At 47.7% G+C, this 19,616-nt stretch overlaps 1 protein-coding gene across 1 annotated transcript in view; it reads right to left on the reverse strand.

The window, feature by feature from the left end:
• Window positions 1-19,616, reverse strand: part of LHX6 (LIM homeobox 6) — a 165,604-nt gene that overhangs the window by 19,928 nt on the left and 126,060 nt on the right. Inside the window, exon 4 of the mRNA XM_040405878.1 lies at window positions 6,402-6,622. Coding sequence (XP_040261812.1) covers window positions 6,402-6,622 — 221 coding nt within the window. The remainder of the gene's footprint in view (window positions 1-6,401; window positions 6,623-19,616) is intronic.

Genomic DNA, 19,616 nt, shown 5'->3' on the forward strand with positions numbered 1-19,616 from the left:
TCAGCTTGTCCACGTTGGCTGTGGACAGGCGGCTGCGTCTGTCTGTAATGACGCCCCCTGCCGTGCTGAATACACGTTCAGACAAAACGCTGGCCGCCGGGCAGGCCAGCACCTCCAAGGCATAAAAGGCTAGCTCTGGCCACGTGGACAATTTGGAGACCTAGAAGTTGAATGGGGCCGAACCATCAGTCAGTACGTGGAGGGGTGTGCACAGGTACTGTTCCACCATGTTAGTGAAATGTTGCTTCCTGCTAACATGTTCCGTATCAGGTGGTGGTGCAGTTAGCTGTGGCGTGGTGACAAAACTTTTTCACATCTCTGCCATGCTAACCCTGCCCTCAGAGGAGCTGGCCGTGACACAGCTGCGTTGGCGACCTCTTGCTCTTCCTCTGCCTTCGACTTGGGCTTCCACTTGTTCCCCTGTGACATTTGGGAATGCTCTCAGTAGCGCGTCTACCAACGTGCGCTTGTACTCGCGCATCTTCCTATCACGCTCCAGTGTAGGAAGTAAGGTGGGCACATTGTCTTTGTACCGGGGATCCAGCAGGGTGGCAACCCAGTAGTCCGCACACGTTAAAATGTGGGCAACTCTGCTGTCGTTGCGCAGGCACTGCAGCATGTAGTCGCTCATGGTTGCCAGGCTGCCCAGAGGTAAGGACAAGCTGTCCTCTGTGGGAGGCGTATCGTCATCGTCCTGCGTTTCCCCCCAGCCACGCACCAGTGATGGGCCCGAGCTGCGTTGGGTGCCAGCCCGCTGTGAACATGCTTCATCCTCATCCTCCTCATGCTCGTCCTCCTTGTCCTCCAGTAGTGGGCCCTGTCTGGCCACATTTGTACCTGGCCTCTGGTGTTGCAAAAAACCTCCCTCTGAGTCACTTCGAAGAGACTGGCCTGAAAGTGCTAAAAAAAAATGACCCCTCTTCCTCCTCCTCCTCGGCCACCTCCTCTTCCATCATCGCCCTAAGTGTTTTCTCAAGGAGACATAGAAGTGGTATTGTAACGCTGATAACGGCGTCATCGCCACTGGCCATGTTGGTGGAGTACTCGAAACAGCGCAACAGGGCACACAGGTCTCGCATGGAGGCCCAGTCATTGGTGGTGAAGTGGTGCTGTTCCGCAGTGCGACTGACCCGTGCGTGCTGCAGCTGAAACTCCACTATGGCCTGCTGCTGCTCGCACAGTCTGTCTAGCATGTGCAAGGTGGAGTTCCACCTGGTGGGCACGTCGCATATGAGGCGGTGAGCGGGAAGGCCGAAGTTACGCTGTAGCGCAGACAGGCGAGCAGCGGCAGGATGTTACCACCGGAAGCGCGAACAGACGGCCCGCACTTTATGCAGCAGCTCTGACATGTCGGGGTAGTTGTGAATGAACTTCTGCACCACCAAATTCAGCACATGCGCAAGGCAAGGGATGTGCGTCAAACCGGCTAGTCCCAGAGCTGCAACGAGATTTCGCCCATTATCGCACACCACCAGGCCGGGCTTGAGGCTCACCCTCAGCAACCACTCGTCGGTCTGTTGTTCTAAACCCCACCACATCTCCTGTGTGGTGTGGGGCCTGTCCCCCAAACATATGAGTTTCAGAATGGCCTGCTGACGTTTACCCCGGGCTGTGCTGAAGTTGGTGGTGAAGGTGTGTGGCTGACTGGATGAGCAGGTGGAAGAAGAGGAGGAGGAAGCTGAGTAGGAGGAGGAGGAGACAGGAGGCAAAGAATGTTGCCCTGCGATCCTTGGCGGCGGAAGGACGTGCGCCAAACAGCTCTCCGCCTGGGGCCCAGCCGCCACTACATTTACCCAGTGTGCAGTTAGGGAGATATAGCGTCCCTGGCCGTGCTTACTGGTCCACGTATCTGTGGTTAGGTGGACCTTGCCACAGATGGCTTTGCGCAGTGCACACTTGATTTTATCGGATACTTGGTTGTGCAGGGAAGGCACGGCTCTCTTGGAGAAGTAGTGCCGGCTGGGAACAACTTACTGTGGGACAGCAAGCGACATGAGCTGTTTGAAGCTGTCTGTGTCCACCAGCCTAAATGACAGCATTTTATAGGCCAGTAGTTTAGAAATGCTGGCATTCAGGGCCAGGGATCGAGGGTTGCTAGGTGGGAATTTACGCTTTCTCTCAAATGTTTGTGAGATGGAGAGCTGAACGCTGCCGTGTGACATGGTTGAGATGCTTGGTGACGCAGGTGGTGGTGTTGGTAGTACATCCCATGTTTGCTGGGCGGCAGGTGCCAACGCTCCTCCAGAGGCGGAGGAAGAGGCCGAGGCGGCGGCAGCAGCAGAAGAGGCCGAGGCGGCAGCAGCAGAAGAGGTAGCAGGGGGAGCCTGAGTGACTTCCTTGTTGTTAAGGTGTTTACTTCACTGCAGTTCATGCTTTGCATGCAGGTGCCTGGTCATGCAGGTTGTGCTAAGGTTCACAACGTTAATGCCTCGCTTCAGGCTCTGATGGCACAGCGTGCAAACCACTCGGGTCTTGTCGTCAGCACATTGTTTGAAGAAGTGCCATGCCAGGGAACTCCTTGAAGCTGCCTTTGGGGTGCTCGGTCCCAGATGGCGGCGGTCAGTAGCAGGCGGAGTCTCTTGGCGGCGGGTGTTCTGATTTTGCCCACTGCTCCCTCTTTTGCTACGCTGTTGGCTCGGTCTCACCACTGCCTCTTCCTCCGAACTGTGAAAGTCAGTGGCACGACCTTCATTCCATGTGGGGTCTAGGACCTCATCGTCCACTGCATCGTCTTCCACCCAGTCTTGATCCCTGACCTCCTGTTCAGTCTGCACACTGCAGAAGGACGCAGCAGTTGGCACCTGTGTTTCATCATCATCAGAGACGTGCTGAGGTGGTATTCCCATGTCCTCATCATCAGGAAACATAAGTGGTTGTGCGTTAGTGCATTCTATCTCTTCTACCCCTGGGGAAGGGCTAGGTGGATGCCCTTCGGAAACCCTGCCAGCAGAGTCTTCAAACAGCATAAGAGACTGCTGCATAACTTGAGGCTCAGACAGTTTCCCTGATATGCATGGGGGTGATGTGACAGACTGATGGGCTTGGTTTTCATGCGCCATCTGTGCGCTTTCTGCAGAAGACTGGGTGGGAGATAATGTGAACGTGCTGGATCCACTGTCGGCCACCCTATTGACTAATGCCTGTACCTGCTCAGGCCTTACCATCCTTAGAACGGCATTGGGCCCCACCAAATATCGCTGTAAATTCTGCTGGCTACTGGGACCCGAGGTAGTTGGTTCACTAGGACGTGTGGCTGTGGCAGAACGGCCACGTCCTCTCCCAGCACCAGAGGGTCCACTAACACCACCACGACCCTTACTAGATGTTTTCCTCATTGTTACCGTTCACCACAATAAGAAAAATATTATTTGGCCCAATGTATTGAATTCAAATTCAGGCCTTTTTTTACAGACACCTAACACTATCTGGCTATCTATTTAGGTACCGTATTACACTAATACAGGCACACAAGTAATGACAGATTTAGCTGAATATAAATTTGAGGCCTATTATTTAGGCGCTGGGTGACAGGTATACGTTTACAGACAGAATTAGACTTGTATCTGCACTGTAGCGTGTGTGTGTGAAGTTATTGAGAATGACCCTATCAGCACCTTGAATCTAATATACCCTTTTAGGGATAGATTTAAAGTAGGCCTGATACAGCAGAAACCACAAATTTAGGAAATTGCTAGGTTGGGAATTGTATTTCAAACCAGAACAAAAACTGTGCTTTGACGGACACAATATAACTTCACCAGCTACAGCAATAGCCAGAGATTTAGCTGAATATAAATTTGAGGCCTATTATTTAGGCGCTGGGTGACAGTTATACGTTTACGGACAGAATTAGACTTGGATATGCACAGTAGCGTGTGTGTGAAGTTATTGAGAATGACCCTATCAGCACCTTGAATCTAATATACCCTTTTAGGGATAGATTTAAATAACCACACTATTGATGGTTAAATGGACTTGGTGGCAGCTTGCCCCTGATGTAGGATATAGCCAAAAAATAACCACACTATTGATGGTTAAATGGACTTGGTGGCAGCTTGTGCTGGCGCACCACAAGCCACAAAATGGCCGCCGATCACCCCAGAAAAAAGTGACTGAAAAACGCTCTGGGCAGCTTAAAAACAGTGAGCAATTGAATAGCAGCAGTTCAATGATCCACAGCTGTAGATCGATCACTGTCTTAAGTGTTTTGGAGGAGTTAATCACTGCCTAATCTCGCCCTAACGTCGCAGCAGCAACCTCTCCCTACACAGCAGAGTGACGTGTGGCGCTACGTGACCCAAGCTTATATAGAGGCTGGGTCACATGCTGCACTGGCCAATCACAGCCATGCCAATAGTAGGCATGGCTGTGATGGCCTCTTGGGGCAAGTAGTATGATGCTTGTTGATTGGCTGCTTTGCAGCCTTTCAAAAAGCGCCAAGAAAGCGCCGAACACCGAACCCGAAGCCGGACTTTTACGAAAATGTTCGGGTCCGTGTCATGGACACCCCAAAATTCGGTACGAACCCGAACTATACAGTTCGGGTTCGCTCATCCCTAGTTATATGGCTATCCACAGGATAGGGGATAATAAATGTTAGACTTGTGGAGGTCCAACCACTAGTACCTCCACCGATCATTAGAATGGGGGCCCCACACAACTGAATTGTATAAAGCGGCAGGTTGAACATGTGCACTGCCACTCTAGTCATTCTCTATAGGACAGCTGGAGATGTGTACCAGGACTTGGTTATGGCCAGTAGTCCTACAGAGATAAAAGGAGCAGCAGTTCACATGCTCGACCTGGGGGTTCAGTGCCCCCATTCTTATGATCAATGGGGATCCCAGCAATTTGACTTGCAGTAGATTTCTGGGTATCCCAGGAGCAGAACGGACCTGTCATCCACTTAAAGTCATGCAATCATAGATTAATGGTGGCCAGAATACACTGGGATGGGATGGTGCAAAAGCCATTTGTTGAAAAATCCACCTCTATGAAATATTATTGTAGATTAGGGAGGGTGCCTCATTCAAGGCATCACACCCAGCCAGCCAGAATCCTACTCCGTACTGACGAGGGGCAAGCACCCCAAAACATCCATCTATGTATGGATATCTGGCTTGACTATATTTCCTTGTGAAATCCCAAGGCTTCTTAATAAGTCAGATTTTTACTCATAGGGAGCCACTTCCACGAGGTGCCACTAGCGAGATGGTTCTCTTCCTTGTGAGATGCCTCTTTGCATAACTGTTACTGCCTAAAGAGTACAGTAGTTGGGCAATAGTGGCCGCCTGATCTTGGAGAAATATGGTGGATTGGTCAACAGCTATGTAATGTCTATGGACACCCCATGGCTTAAGGACTATTGGTTTATGGTCATCTATACATTCTTTCTGCTACATCAACTAAATTTGAAATTTGTTTTATTTTCAACTTCACACAGCCCTTCATCTAGGAGGGATCGATTTTTCTCGAGCATATTTCCCTTCACACAGAGGGAGGCAAAAGATGAAGCATATACATAATAGATGCTTGATATTGTAGCTCAACTATAGACAGGAAATTCTGTCCTGGGCCACCATTCATTGCATTCACGTATGTTGACGGAGGCAGCATTTACCTGGTCTGCTCTGGAGACATATAGGTTCCTCTAGGGCAGTGATGGCGAGCCTATAGCACGGGTGCCAGAGGCGGCACTCAGAGCCCTCTCTGTGGGCACCCACGCCCTGGAAAAAGTCTTTGGTGTACCGATACGCCTTAGACTTTTCCAGCCCTTCACCAGAACAGGGTGCACTATAAACGACACAGGCAGCGCACTGAATGTAGGCCGGCTATTATAATTAAATGATAAAGTACATGGAGGATATACTATATTCGTATTCAGGTTAAATTGCCGTGTTGGCACTTTGCGATAACTAAGTGGGTTTTGGGTTGCAGTTTGGGCACTCGGTCTGTAAAAGGTTCGCCATCACTGCTCTAGGGAGTACAAGGCTCCAGAGAAGCACCTGTTTTTTTTATTTTTTTGTATATATTATTTAATAGACTACCTACAAAGTATGTACAGTATAATAATCCCACATCTGTTTTGCCAATAAATGTTTTCAAATTTTCATTTGACATGATATTAGGAAGGGGAGGACAATGGTGATACGTTCTCTTACTGGCATTAGCATCCATTAGGTTGATTACTAAAACCATTCTGTCATTCACACAGCTGTTTGTCATGACTAATATCTGAATCATAGCATTCACGAATTGCACACAAAGAAAGGAAGTTAACAAAGAGAGAAGAAAAAGAATAGTGCAAGTACACAACAGAGCATCTTGAATTGCAGAAAAAAAAAACACAGTGTTACACCACTCAAAAGAAAACAAGTTTGCGAAAGGTGATGACGACTCACCATTTTCTGCTGCCCTTTTCAGGTTTTCTATCATGGTGTCATAATGAATTCTGCATAAAACCTTCTCTTCCACGAGGCCAAACTCTTCCCCTGTAGACAACTGTCTCTTACAGGAGTAGCATGCAAAGCATGCTAAGTGATATGCATTTCCCCGAGCTCTTCTCACCCAGTCACTGGCATAGATCTGTCTGCCACATCGAGCACACTTGGTTCCAAACCGGCTAGAAGGAAGAGAGACATTTGCGAAATTAGTTACCACTAATCATGTATACAAGTACAAAGTATTCTTCATTTATTAACAGAAGTAACAAATAGAAGTCAACCCTGAAATTTTATTCACGTATATACCCATTTACATATATCTACATGGGGTAACATAAGCATAAGAGGGCCCCTGGTTGTACCAGCAGGTTAGCAGTAATTTGTCGAGAGTAAGGTGATCATCATCAAGCACATCTCTATTGGTTCACTAAGGCCCACTTTCACACATATCCGGCATTCTGGATGCGGGCAGAAAACACCGGTAGGAAACTTAAATGGGCACTAACTTTTTAAACAACTTTTTCTCAAAGGTCTCTGTAGGTGAACTTAAAGAAATTTGTAAATCACTTATCCACCGTAAAAACACTTCTGAAATCTCTGCCGCTAAGGTTGTCCCTTATAGCAATTTTGCTGTCCACTCACTATCACTAGGGGAATCCCATCCTTAGCAGCATAGATCGACTGAAGGAAGTAGGCTTGTCTTTCTTCACTGGCTGACTCAGTGTGCTTCTGAGCTCAGTACAGAGGCCCTTTCCCCATCCAGGGCTCAGAGCTTGAACAACTGCAGAATGCTCAGCAAGCTCAGACTAATTTATGAAGTGCTTGAGTTCCTCTGCATGTGTTGATTTTAGCTTATGGTAATCAATGTGTCCTTGTGTTCTGCATCTTTCCCCTTATAAACTCTCCCCCCCCCCCCCATAAACTTCTGTGAACTGCAATTATTTCCCCCTCTCTATGCTGTCGTGATGTGTATTCTGAGACCTGTGCTGTGAGTATAAACTGTCTCTTACACACCATGTGTGCCGAGGATAGGGACAAGGATTAGCCTAGAAGTATGGGAAAGGAAGTCTAGACCAGTATAGTACTGGCAGACTACCTGCATTAGGACACACTCCCAGGCTTGAGGAAAACTATGTGATGCAGGAGCAGCACACTGGAGCAGATAGAAGTCAGCACTGGGGGAGGCTGGAATGGATGCTCACACAGAAAAACACTGCATGCAGAGGTCTATGAGTGCCGGACCTGTACACATACACAGGGCCGGCGCCACCAGTAAGGCGAACTAGGCAGTCGCCTAGGGCGCCATTTAGCAGGGGGCGCCCGTTGCGGCTTAAAAAAAAAAAAAACGTTGGTTATAATTTAAGTTCAGGCGGCCAGCCGGCGGCGCCCCTCATGCTGCGCCGCGCCGCCTGAGCGTCTGAGGGTGAGCGCTTTGCCGCTCTAAAGAATCTCCAGCCGGGCCGCCTCCGGCTGCCGGCTCACAGTCACTGCTGTAGTCTGACTCCTACTAGTGAGTAGTGAGTCAGTAACTAACTGCGGTCTGCGAGGCTGCGCCTGCTGACTGTGCACAGTGCTAGCTTACCTGGCTCTGGCTGGCTGCTGAGGGTGGAACGGAGGCGGAGCTCTGCCGCCCTCCCAGGCTCCCTGATTGATCTTGAATCGATCTGAACTGTCTGAACCTCCTGACCCCTCCCACCCTTGAGCACGTCACGTGACACAGAGAGAGAGAGGGGTGGAGGCGGAGCGAAGGAGGGAGAGAAGGCTGCACACTGAGCAGCAGCCCAGCAGCCACCAGCAATTTGCCTCCCCCGACCTCCAGTGCGGCAGCAGCGGCGGCAGTGCCTAAATTGCCTTCTCCTAAAGTCCTAGACAGTTCTTCTGGGACAGAACAGAACAGAAGTGGGCTCCAGTCCAGACCATCCTACCTGGATTGGAGTGCAGCAGGACAGGTGCAGCTGCTTTCTTCTTCCCCAGGATGGACGGACCCCAGGGCGACATTGGTGAATTACTACCTACCGTGTGTTTGTCTCCAGGAGGACCAGTCCCCAGAGCCAGACTGCATCGTATTGTCCTGGTGGTAAGTAGTCAGTAGACAATGCAATATGTTTATTATTTACTGTACTCTATTTTTTGCCTTATAAGACGCACTTTCCCCCCCCCAAAAGTGGGGGGGAAATGGCCGTGCGTCTTATAAAGCCGATTGCGGATACTTCGCTGACCGCTATGCTGCACAGCGCGGCCAGCGAATTATCAGTGTGGAGGGAGGAGGCGGGGGACACTCATGGCGGGGTCCGGTGCAGTGATTCTACTCTAATACACCAGGCCCCGCCGCAGCTGTTAAGTACATTCAATCCGAATGGGTCCACAATTACTGTACTGTACTTACTGTAGTACCTTATGTATAGCATTAAGATGGCGCTGACCGTCAGCTCCCTCGATCATGCGCCGCCTGCTGCAGTTCCCTCCTCATGTGCCGCCTGCCCGTCTGCCTGTTCATTCATAAAGTGAGATAAGCAGGCAGGCGGCGCATGAGGAGGGAGCTGCGGCAGGCGGCGCATGACCGAGGGAGCTGCTGGTCTGCGCCGTCTTAATGCTATACATAAGGCACTACAGTAAGTACAGTACAGTAATTGCGGACCCATTCGGATTGAATGTACTTAACAGCTGCGGCGGAGCCCGGTGTATTAGAGTAGAATCACTGCACCGGGCCCCACCATGAGTGTCCCCGCCTCCTCCCTCCACACTGATGCATCTGATGGGGGATCTGTAGATGACACTTATGGGGATCTGTGGATGACATAAGTGTCATCCACAGATCCTCCCATAACAGTGCGTCATCCACAGATCCTCCCATAACAGTGCGTCATCCACAGATCCTCCCATAACAGTGCGTCATCCACAGATCCCCCCATAACAGTGCGTCATCCACAGATTCCCCCATAACAGTGCGTCATCCACAGATCCCCCCATAACAGTGCGTCATCCACAGATCCCCCCATAACAGTGCGTCATCCACAGATTCCCCCATAACAGTGCGTCATCCACAGATCCCCCCATAACAGTGCGTCATCCACAGATCCCCCCATAACAGTGCGTCATCCACAGATCCTCCCATAACAGTGCGTCATCCACAGATTCCCCCATAACAGTGCGTCATCCACAGATCCCCCCATAACAGTGCGTCATCCACAGATCCTCCCATAACAGTGCGTCATCCACAGATCCCCCCCATAACAGTGCGTCATCCACTGATCCTCCCATAACAGTGCGTCATCCACAGATCCTCCCATAACAGTGCGTCATCCACAGATCCTCCCATAAGTGTCCGTCATCCACAGATCCTCCCATAACAGTGCGTCATCCACAGATCTCAGTGAAGCCGTGGGGGTGGGGCGGGGGTGCACCAGCGCAGCAGACCAGAGAGACAGTCTGACTGAGACTGTCTGTCACACTGACACTGACAGTGACAATGACAGTCTGACACCGCTGTGCTGTCTGTGTCTGTGTCTGTCTCTCTGGTGGTCTGACTGAGTGACTAACTGCGTCTGCTGTGCTCGCTTACCTGGCGGGCTGCTGAGGGTGGAGCGGAGGCGGAGCTCTGCCGCCCTCCTGGACCCTGAATGATCTTGATCTGGACTGAACCCCCTGACCCCTCCCTGACTCCTCCCACCCTTGAGGACATCACGTGAACATATGTGATGTCATGATATGGGCAGATCATCTGATAAGGGGGAGGGGGGGGCGGCAATTTTTATCTTGCCTAGGGCGGCAAAAATCCTTGCACCGGCCCTGCACATACACATATCATTTGTATCCAGCTCCATGAAACACAGCTGATGTATCTGCCATACAAATCATTCACCAGTGTGTCAGCTTCTCTACTATATCACTAGAAAGACATCCACACAGTCCCATATATGCAATATACTAGACAGAAGAAACATGGAATTTTTGCTTATGGTGGTGGTAGGCCCCTTTGCCCATAGGACCCCTGTGCTATTGCCTATAGGACCCCTGCAATTGCCTATAAGACCCATGTACAAATGCCTATAGGACCCCTGGACACCAATATATTATGGCAGAACCTGATGTTTCAGTCCATAGAACTAGCACTGGAGGAACAGATCCTTTGATATGGATAAAAGGTTGACCTCATGTATTCATATATCACCACAATAGATCCAAAATACCACAAATAAACCTCACTGGAACACTCAATATGGTAACATAACTTTCAAAAAGAATGAGTTAAAAAGTTCCTTAATAATCAATCAATTTACCATGATTAAAATATACAGATAAATAATTGATAGTAGGGAATACAAAAAATTCATGCCACTTTGCAATACCTAATAGTAAGGCAATCAGTATACCACAATAATTCATCTGAGCCATAAATCTATGGCTTACATGAATTATTGTGGTATACTGATTGCCTTACTATTAGGTATTGCAAAGTGGCATGAATTTTTTGTATTCCCTACTATCAATTATTTATCTGCATATTTTAATCATGGTAAATTAATAAAAATTTATTGATTATTAAGGAACTTTTTAACTCATTCTTTTTGGAACTCATATATTCATATGTTTTTAAAGTCCACTCTCCTGCCACTCCAGCAGCAACTCATTCTGTTAATTGTATTTACAGTCAATCAAAAAATCAAAGGATGATTTACACGGCCCAATTTTTGGGCCGATAATTGGGAAGGAACGTTCATACGAATGCTCATTCCCAATAATCTGCCTGTGTAAAGGTTCTCACAGATCACCCGATGAACGAGCAAAGCGTTCATTCATTGGATGAATTGATCTTTTGTCCAGACACCTCAATCATAATTTCTGGGCAGAAGATTATCCTGAAACAATGAATCTGTATGAGGACGAGCAATAGCAGTAGTACCAGTAGAGTGGAGGTGATTGCTGCTGTTAAATCTTAACCCCTTCAAGACCCTGAAATTTAAAAATTTTTCTCTTTTCATTTTTTGCTCCCTGCCATCCCAGAGCCATAACTTTTATATTCCTCAGTTCACATAGCCATATGAGGGCTTCTTGTGGCAGAGCTCTAAAAGAACTATCACTGTGATAGGCCCGGAGCCTTTAAAAGGTTCAAGGCTACCACAACAAATAAATGACTCCCTCGACCTCAGCGTGTGGGTTAGGTCCCTAGGAACGCAGGTGTCCCAGGTAAAACACTCTCAGATGCCGTGGTCACAATTGTCTACAGCATATAAGGGGTTAAATGTTTTTCATCGTTATCGCCGATCACAGACATTATCTACAGGTGTATGCTGTTTAAAACGGCAGAAACCCAGTGGCAATGGTGCCTACTCAGCTCCTGAGTGGGAACAATGTTTAAAGACCGGACTTGTGTCGTACATGTTTGGAAAGGGGTTAATTGCAGCTGGCAATAGTTAATATCTTTAAAGTGTATGTCCATTTTGGGCACTATTTACATATAGATATAATCTGCATAAGATGAACTGTTTTACATACATTCACATGTCTGTTGGTTGTAATTGGAATTGTAGCCATACACATTATTTTAGGCCATTATAAAATTGACCTATTTGTTTTCCTACAACAGATTGCTCTACAGAACAAGCTCTGTGCGAACACTGATGCAGCTGGGTATGCTGGGAAATTTCAGTTCTGAAAAATTAATTTTGGATGGTGCTCTGCACTATAACAGAGGCTGTAACTCTGGAGCAGTGCAACTTACTGCTCCTCCTCTTCCTCAACCATAGCAGGCCTGCCCACCAGAGTTTTGTTCCTCTTGTGCAGGACATAGCCTTCTCTGCCTGGATTGTTCTCCCAACCCGTAGCACATGTGCATTTCCTGACTCTGAAAGGGCCAGCGCATGCATGCACTAATATTTCCCCAGGCTATGTATGGCTGTCTCTGAGTATATAAGGTACCTTCCTTAGTGGAAGGGTGCCTAAACTTTAGGTTAGCAAGCTAGTTCCAAGCGAAGATGTTCTGTTCCTGTTTGTCTGCTTACCGACCTGTCCCTGTTTACCGATTCTAAACCTTGCACTAGTACCACTGATCCCAGTGGGTCATCAGCCAACCATACCAGGACTGTTTCAAGAGGCAGTGGCCTGATGGCTCCCCTGCAGCAAAGTCTAGATCCTTGTATATGGGTTAAAGGGTGAATACCAGGGGATTGCTGGGATAACGCCCTTAGGACTAGCCCAAAGTCGAACCAGTTGGTTGGCACAGTGGTTCCACACCCCCTGTCCATAACAGCCTGCAGTGAACATCTACGCACGCTAAATATTCAAGTTCACTACAGTACCAGTACTCATGTTTGATGTCAGATGATCACAGCCTGCAGTGGTAGTATCATTGCTTTCTTATTTCAAAATTGTGAAACTATAATAATGACTGTTGTAGATTATATATAGTAGTTAAGGGTCTGATATGCTGTCAGTTTGTTTCCTGCTATTATAGAGTACTATTATATATAAACAATAAGCTGATTTACTTTTTAGTGATGTGTTATACCTTAGCAATGAAACTGGCATTGGAAAAATAAATACTGCTTAAAGGGAGTGTGACAGCAGTACTGACCATGCAGAACTCCTGGCAGTATTAAGTAAAGGCAGGAGAGCGCAGCACAAACATATCTTTTGTGGAGCTTTTATTATCAGAAGTAGTTTGAACATAACCTTTTTTCCTGCCGGGTTCTGCTCCTTAAACGGGTTGTCCCATCTCGTCTTTTCAGCATTGAGATGGGACTAAGCTCTGGCTCTCTCGGCTCCTTCCTTATGCCCGGTTACCTTGGGCCAGCACTAGGTCCCATCTTGCTGTAAAAATGGCAAGATAGGGCAACCCCTTTGAGTTCACTAGAGGTGGAGCTTCAATTTGAAGTGCCTTCTACCTTGAGCTGCTTCAGAGTTGCTCCCCTCTATCCTGAGTGACCGCTGTCGTATCCATCCAAGAGACCACTACATCGGTCCCTTGGAGCAGAGGGGAAGGACTGTAAAGTACCTCAAAGCAGAGAGCACTTCACAGTGACATGCCTCCTTCTGGCACTTGCAGGAGCAATGTCTGGCAGAATAAAAGTTTGTATTCACATTATTTTAGCTCTGCTAGAAGTATGTTTGCTCTTCTTTTACTGACCCATACATAGTGCTAACAGCAGTTTTTCATGTTCAAAACTGCTGACAGACACCCTTAAACTCGTTCCCGCTCAGCTGAAAACCATTATATTGCTGAAAGCCGCATATTAGTATGGCTCTGTGATGGTGCAGGCTCAGGAGCTGTACCTATGCAGCGACCCCTTGAGGAGCCGGTGTAGAGGATTGGAGTGGTATTGGCTTTGATGAAGTGTTGTGTCACGGTGTGATCCCTCAGGCCATTACTCCCTGGGGATCGGTGCAGTGGAAATATAGAACTGAATGGAACTGAAGAATGAGGCCAGAGTTAAACTAACAAAATCTTTTTTTCCAAATGCAACATAGAAATGTAAGAACTTGAGAAAAGTCGGGTTGGTTCTTTCTGGAGAATCTGTATCAGAAGCAGAAGCTCTGCAGGTTGCTTCCTCTCCGCTCTGTTTTAGGACAGGAACTCCCCCTCTTGGCAGGGAGCAGGACCAGCCTACTCCTACCAAGAGTGGTTAGCTCTGTTCCTTGCCAACCTTTGTCAACCATTCTTTGCTGGGAATTACGGCCAGAAGCAAACAATAAAATACATAATCAACTATATACAAATTGTAGAACCCCCCTTCCCCCCAGGTCTGGGATACTACACCTATGCCATCACTTCGGGGTGACTGTTGTACCACCCTACTCTCACTTATGGGATTGGAGATAACTCTGATCATCCTGACTGTTTAACACTTCGGCTGCTGTCCACAGTGTCATCTGAGCACTTATACAGAGGGAGGGGGCTTCCTCTGTCCTCCAATTGGGACCCCCTGCAACGCAATCTCAGGGTTCTGAGCAGTTGTCATCGTAACTAGAGGCCTTTTGACGGTCCCCAGGCCTGCCATGTTACCACATCCACTGCACCCTTCCTGTGGCAGGGTGTAATAGAATTCCGTTAAAAATCCCTATAGGCTGTAGTGCAAAAGTATTGTAGTGTACAGTACAAGTGAATAAACAGCATTAGCACATAATATGGGGATGGGAAGAGGTGTAGGTTTTACTACTCTATTAACTACCAGATTACAAGGGGCTGCTATATCTCGCAGTTCCTATGAAATTTAGGTTTTTCTTTCAGAAATGCAGTACTGCTTGCTATATAAACTATAAGAAGCACTATTCCCTGTAAGACAAGTGTCAGAAAGTTGTGATAAGGCCATGTTAAGTTTCGCATATCAGCCACAATGTCAGTGCCCTACGGTCATATGCACACGGTGTGTATTATGCGTGGATTCTCATGTGGAAAATCCACAGTGTTAGGCTACCTGGACACGGTGTGGATTTTTACTCGCATTAAAACAACATGAAAAATAAAATTTTGCACAATTTCTTGTGGTTTTTGTGCAGTGTATTTTAATAACCCCATTGAATTCAGTAGGGAAACCACAATACACCAGCCACAGAGCATCACAGAAGCCACATTACAGGTCAGCTTCCACACGTAGAAAAAAAAACGCACCGTGGTCACTTTCCTGCTCCTGTATTACGGACCCCAAGATGCTGCCATCTATAAAATGAAAGCTATAGCAATGATTAAAAGCTTTCAGATCTGTAGCTGAGGCTGGATAATCAGAGCTTGTTCACAGCAAAAACAGAACAGCAATTTGCTGCTGAACCCACATTAGTAACAGAGATAAAAATGGAATACAAACACGGAGAGCCTGTACTTCATATGACACAGTACAAAAATAAACACATACTTAAGAAGCCTGCTCATTCATTTTAGTGGACATCTAAATTACACTTAATGCCCTTATGTTTGTTTAGTTTTGTAATTCTATGTTGGAGCAACACTGGAGGTTTTTTTCCAGACATCAGAAAAATATTAAAATACTTTATTATTTAATAGATTTTCTGACCACTTTTCCTAATTCAAATCATATGAACCTAAAGTTTTTTTCCCTTTTTTAATGGGAACTTAATTAATTCATTCCTTACTCAATTTGTACCAGGTTTTTTAAAGGGAAATTACACTTAAAGGGGTTCCCATTTCAGACATTAATGGCATATCGCTGGGATATGCCATCAATGTCAGATAGCTGTGGGTCCCACCTCTGGGACCCACTCCTATCTCCAGAATGCAGCCCCTAGCGATATGCCATCAATGTCTGAAATGGGAATACCTCTTTAAATCTTACACAGAAGCTGTATAGCAGCACATAGTATCCCTGTGGCTCCATGCTACAGAGCCATAGACACTGCCATAGGGTAATCCCATACCGCACATAATTGGCATTACCTCTGTAATGTGGCATGGGACAAAAGAGAAAGAAAAAACTGTATGCAGTAGGAGAAATATAAAAATACACTGAACAAAAATATAAAGGCAACACTTTCGGTTTTGCTCCCATTTTGCATGAGCTGAACTCAAAGATCCACAACATTTTCTATATACACAAAAGACCCATTACTCTCAAATATTGTTCACAAATCTGTCTTATGGTAGAGAAATGAACATTCATTGCAAGGGCAACAGCTCTGGTAGACATTCCTGCAGTCAGCATGCCAATTGCACGTTCCCTCAACATGTTCCCTGCGACATCTATGGCATTGTGCCGTGTGATCAAACTGCACATTTCAGAGTGGCCTCTTATTGTGGGCAGTCTAAGGCACACCTGTGCAATATTCATGCTGTCTAATTAGCACCTTGATATGCCACACCTGTGAGGTGGGATGGATTATCTTGGCAAAGGAGAAGTGCTCACTAACACAGATTTAGACAGATTTGTGAACAATATTTGAGTATAGGGTCTTTTGTGTATGTAGAAAATGTTTCAGATCTTTGAGTTCAGCTCATGCAAAATGGGAGCAAAATTGAAAGTGTTGCGTTTATATTTTTGTTCAGTGTATAATCAGGCCCCAATGGAGTTTATGGGTGTCATATTTTGGCTCTGTACAATTTGGTTGTATAGAGCCATACCATGTTCATGTAAGAGGCTTTAAAGGTTATGGACACCTTTGAATGGAATGGATGTTTTTATTATTGCATATTGCTTATTTTTGTCTAAAAACATGTTTACAACAAAAAACTTATCCTCCAGGGAATGTATTTTTTCACATACAGTGCAGACTACTCTGTCCTCTTCCCAGTGAAATCTGTCAGAGTTGCTAACCCTGGTCTGTAAGCATTATCTCTGCACTCCTGAGAGTTCATAAACTCACATCTACAGTAATACAGTATATATATTATAAGAAGGTACAAGGAATCATCATGGATGATAGGTATGTGTCACCGAGGTGGAGTAAGAGCCAGTTTTCATGTGTCAGGAGCAGTGTCACGTGTGGGGATTGATCTCTCTCTGACATTGGAGTTCTGGCAATCTCTGTACTAGGATCTGAGCCTAGTGCCAGGATGGGGGCCTGAATCTGGGAGGACTGTTCTGTTCTGAGCTATGCCAGTTGGGATTAACACCCAGGACAAAAGGTGACTGTTTTGCTTTTTTGAGCTATCTGGGTGTGAACTAACACCAATACTGCAAATGAACTGTCGTACTGTGTACTTGCAACAAGTGTGAATAAACACTGAAGTTTTTGAGTTACAAACCGGTCTTTGCCTCTATACTGCGTCCGCTTGTCCTGAATAATAGAGCGAGTCCCCACAATTGGTGGGGGATGTGGGCACGAGCAGTGAGGCTGGCGTGAATGCTGATATTTTTGGTTTCTGCATTTTTTCCAGGCACGGTTGTATGTCGTACATTAAACCAGCTGTATTACAACCAGTGCCCCACGAAAAAATGGAGGCTGTTGTGAAGGCCCTCATGGAGGCTAATCTGCATCAGCGAGAGACAAACCTGCATCAATGCGAGGCTAATAAGCAGCAGCAGGAGACCAACCAGTTGCTGCTACAACACGTGATGGCTTTGCAGACAGCAGGAGCAACCTCGAGCATCCACGATGCCCGGAAATCAGTACATGCCGCGATTCCTAAGATGGCCCCCGCAGACGACATCGAAACACCTGGCGATGTACGAGAAAGTGGCCATCAGGGAGAAGCTACACTGAGACCAGTGGGCTGAGGTCGTCTCTCCATTCCTGGCATCCTATTCCGAGTGGGTGTATTTCGACTTGCTGGACGATCAAGCGACCGACTACCAAAAAGTAAAGGGTGAGATTTTGGCAAGACTGGGGGTGAATGTGTTGGTCCGGGCCCAGCGGGTACATCAGTGGGGATTTAAGCCGGCTGAGCCTGCGAGTCCCACGGCTATGCTGGATAGACTATTGGCTAATATGTTCTGGAGTGCTCTGCCACCCCCTCTCCAGCACTGGATCGTCCAGGTGTCTCGTGGCAATGCCCTGAAAATGGTGGACCTGGTGGAGGGCTACGAGTCTACTAAGAATCTTACAGGGGGTTCTTTTGGGAGGGGGGCAGTTAAAACCCGCAAATCTCTATCCCAGACCCAGTGACTTGTACCAACCAAACCCACCCGGGATGTACCCTCTACGGACCTGGCTCCGATAGTCTGCTGACGGTGTCAGGAGCCTGGCCATGTGAGAGCTGACTGTCCACATCAGGTGGAACCCATGGATACTAACTATGGCTACTGTCAGTCGTTATATGCCAGGAAGCTGTGTGCAGCAGGTACCCCAGAAACTCCAAACCACTTGTGCCGGGTGAAAGTGGGAGACAGGGAGACAGTCCCTAGTAAAGGCTCCCCTGGTATGGTCCGCGGAGTATACTGGCCGGAAAGTCGGGGTCATGTGCATCCATGGAGACTTAAAGGAATATCCCACCACCCTGGTGTCTCTAACCACAGGGGCCGGCAGGTGGACTTACGAAGTGGCAGTTGCCACAAATTTACACTATGAACTTATAATAGGGAGAGACTTCCCGGGCTTCCCGGCACTGTGGCCTGCTACAAAAGTGACTGATACCCATGAGACAGGGGTAACCCCAGCAGAGTGGCCTTGCTCCAGAGGGGAGGCCAGAACCCTGGGAACCCGAGGCCGAAGGGACAGCGGGAGGGGTGACCGCCACTTCGGTGGAAGAGGGGGGGGGGACAACCCCACTGAATGTAATGGTGGGAGATGTAAAGGACTTGCCACCGAGGCCTGAGCTGGCAGACCTCAATGTCTCCGGGGATAATTTTGGTACTGCACAACACCGAGACCCAACCCTATCCCTAGCTTGGGGAAATGTATTAATAGTAGATGGTGAACCACGACAATCGGGGGCAGAGTCGGTGTTTCCCCGTTTTGTGGTTCATCACGATCTGTGGTATCGGGTAAACCAACTGTGGGGTTAACATATTGAACAGTTGGCGATGCCCCAGGCTTATCGCAAACTCGTGTTAGAGTTAGCCCACCAACATGTTCTCGGGGGGCATCTGGAAATGCAGAAAACACAGGACCGGATACTGCAACGGTTTTACTGGCCCATTGTGTTTAGAGAGGTGGACTCTGAAAGTCTTGCCCGACCTGCCAGGCCACTAGCCCCCAGCACCTTTTCCGCAGTCCCTTGGTACCTCTCCCGATCATTGAGGTACCGCTTGAGCGAATCACGGTGGACCTCGTAGGGCCAGTACCAAAGTCTGCTAGAGGACACCAACACATCCTGGTCTTCCTAGATTACGCCACTCGGTACCCGGAGGCAGTGCCACTGCGACATACATCGGCTAAACTGATAGCTAAGGAGCTAATGGAGATGTTCTCCCGGGTGGGGCTACCTAAACAGGTTCTGACTGACCAGGGGACGCCTTTTGTGTCCAAGGTAATGAGGAAGCTCTGTAAGTGGCTGCATATCAAACAGTTACGGATGTCCATTTACCATCCGCAAACGGACGGTCTGGTTGAACGGTTTAATAAAACATTAAAAACCATGTTAAAAAGGGTGGTGTCTAAACATGGGAAGGACTGGGACCTTCTTCTGCCCTATCTCATTTTCGCTGTGCGAAAGGTGCCCCAGGCCTCTACTGGGTTCTCACCCTTCGAATTGCTATATGGCAGAAATCCTGGACGTGGCCAAAGAGGCGTGGGAACAGCAACCCACTCCGCATAAAAGTGTCCTGGAGTACGGTACCAAGATGC

The sequence above is a fragment of the Bufo bufo genome, chromosome 8, assembly GCF_905171765.1.
Source record: "Bufo bufo chromosome 8, aBufBuf1.1, whole genome shotgun sequence".
Taxonomy (NCBI): domain Eukaryota; kingdom Metazoa; phylum Chordata; class Amphibia; order Anura; family Bufonidae; genus Bufo; species Bufo bufo.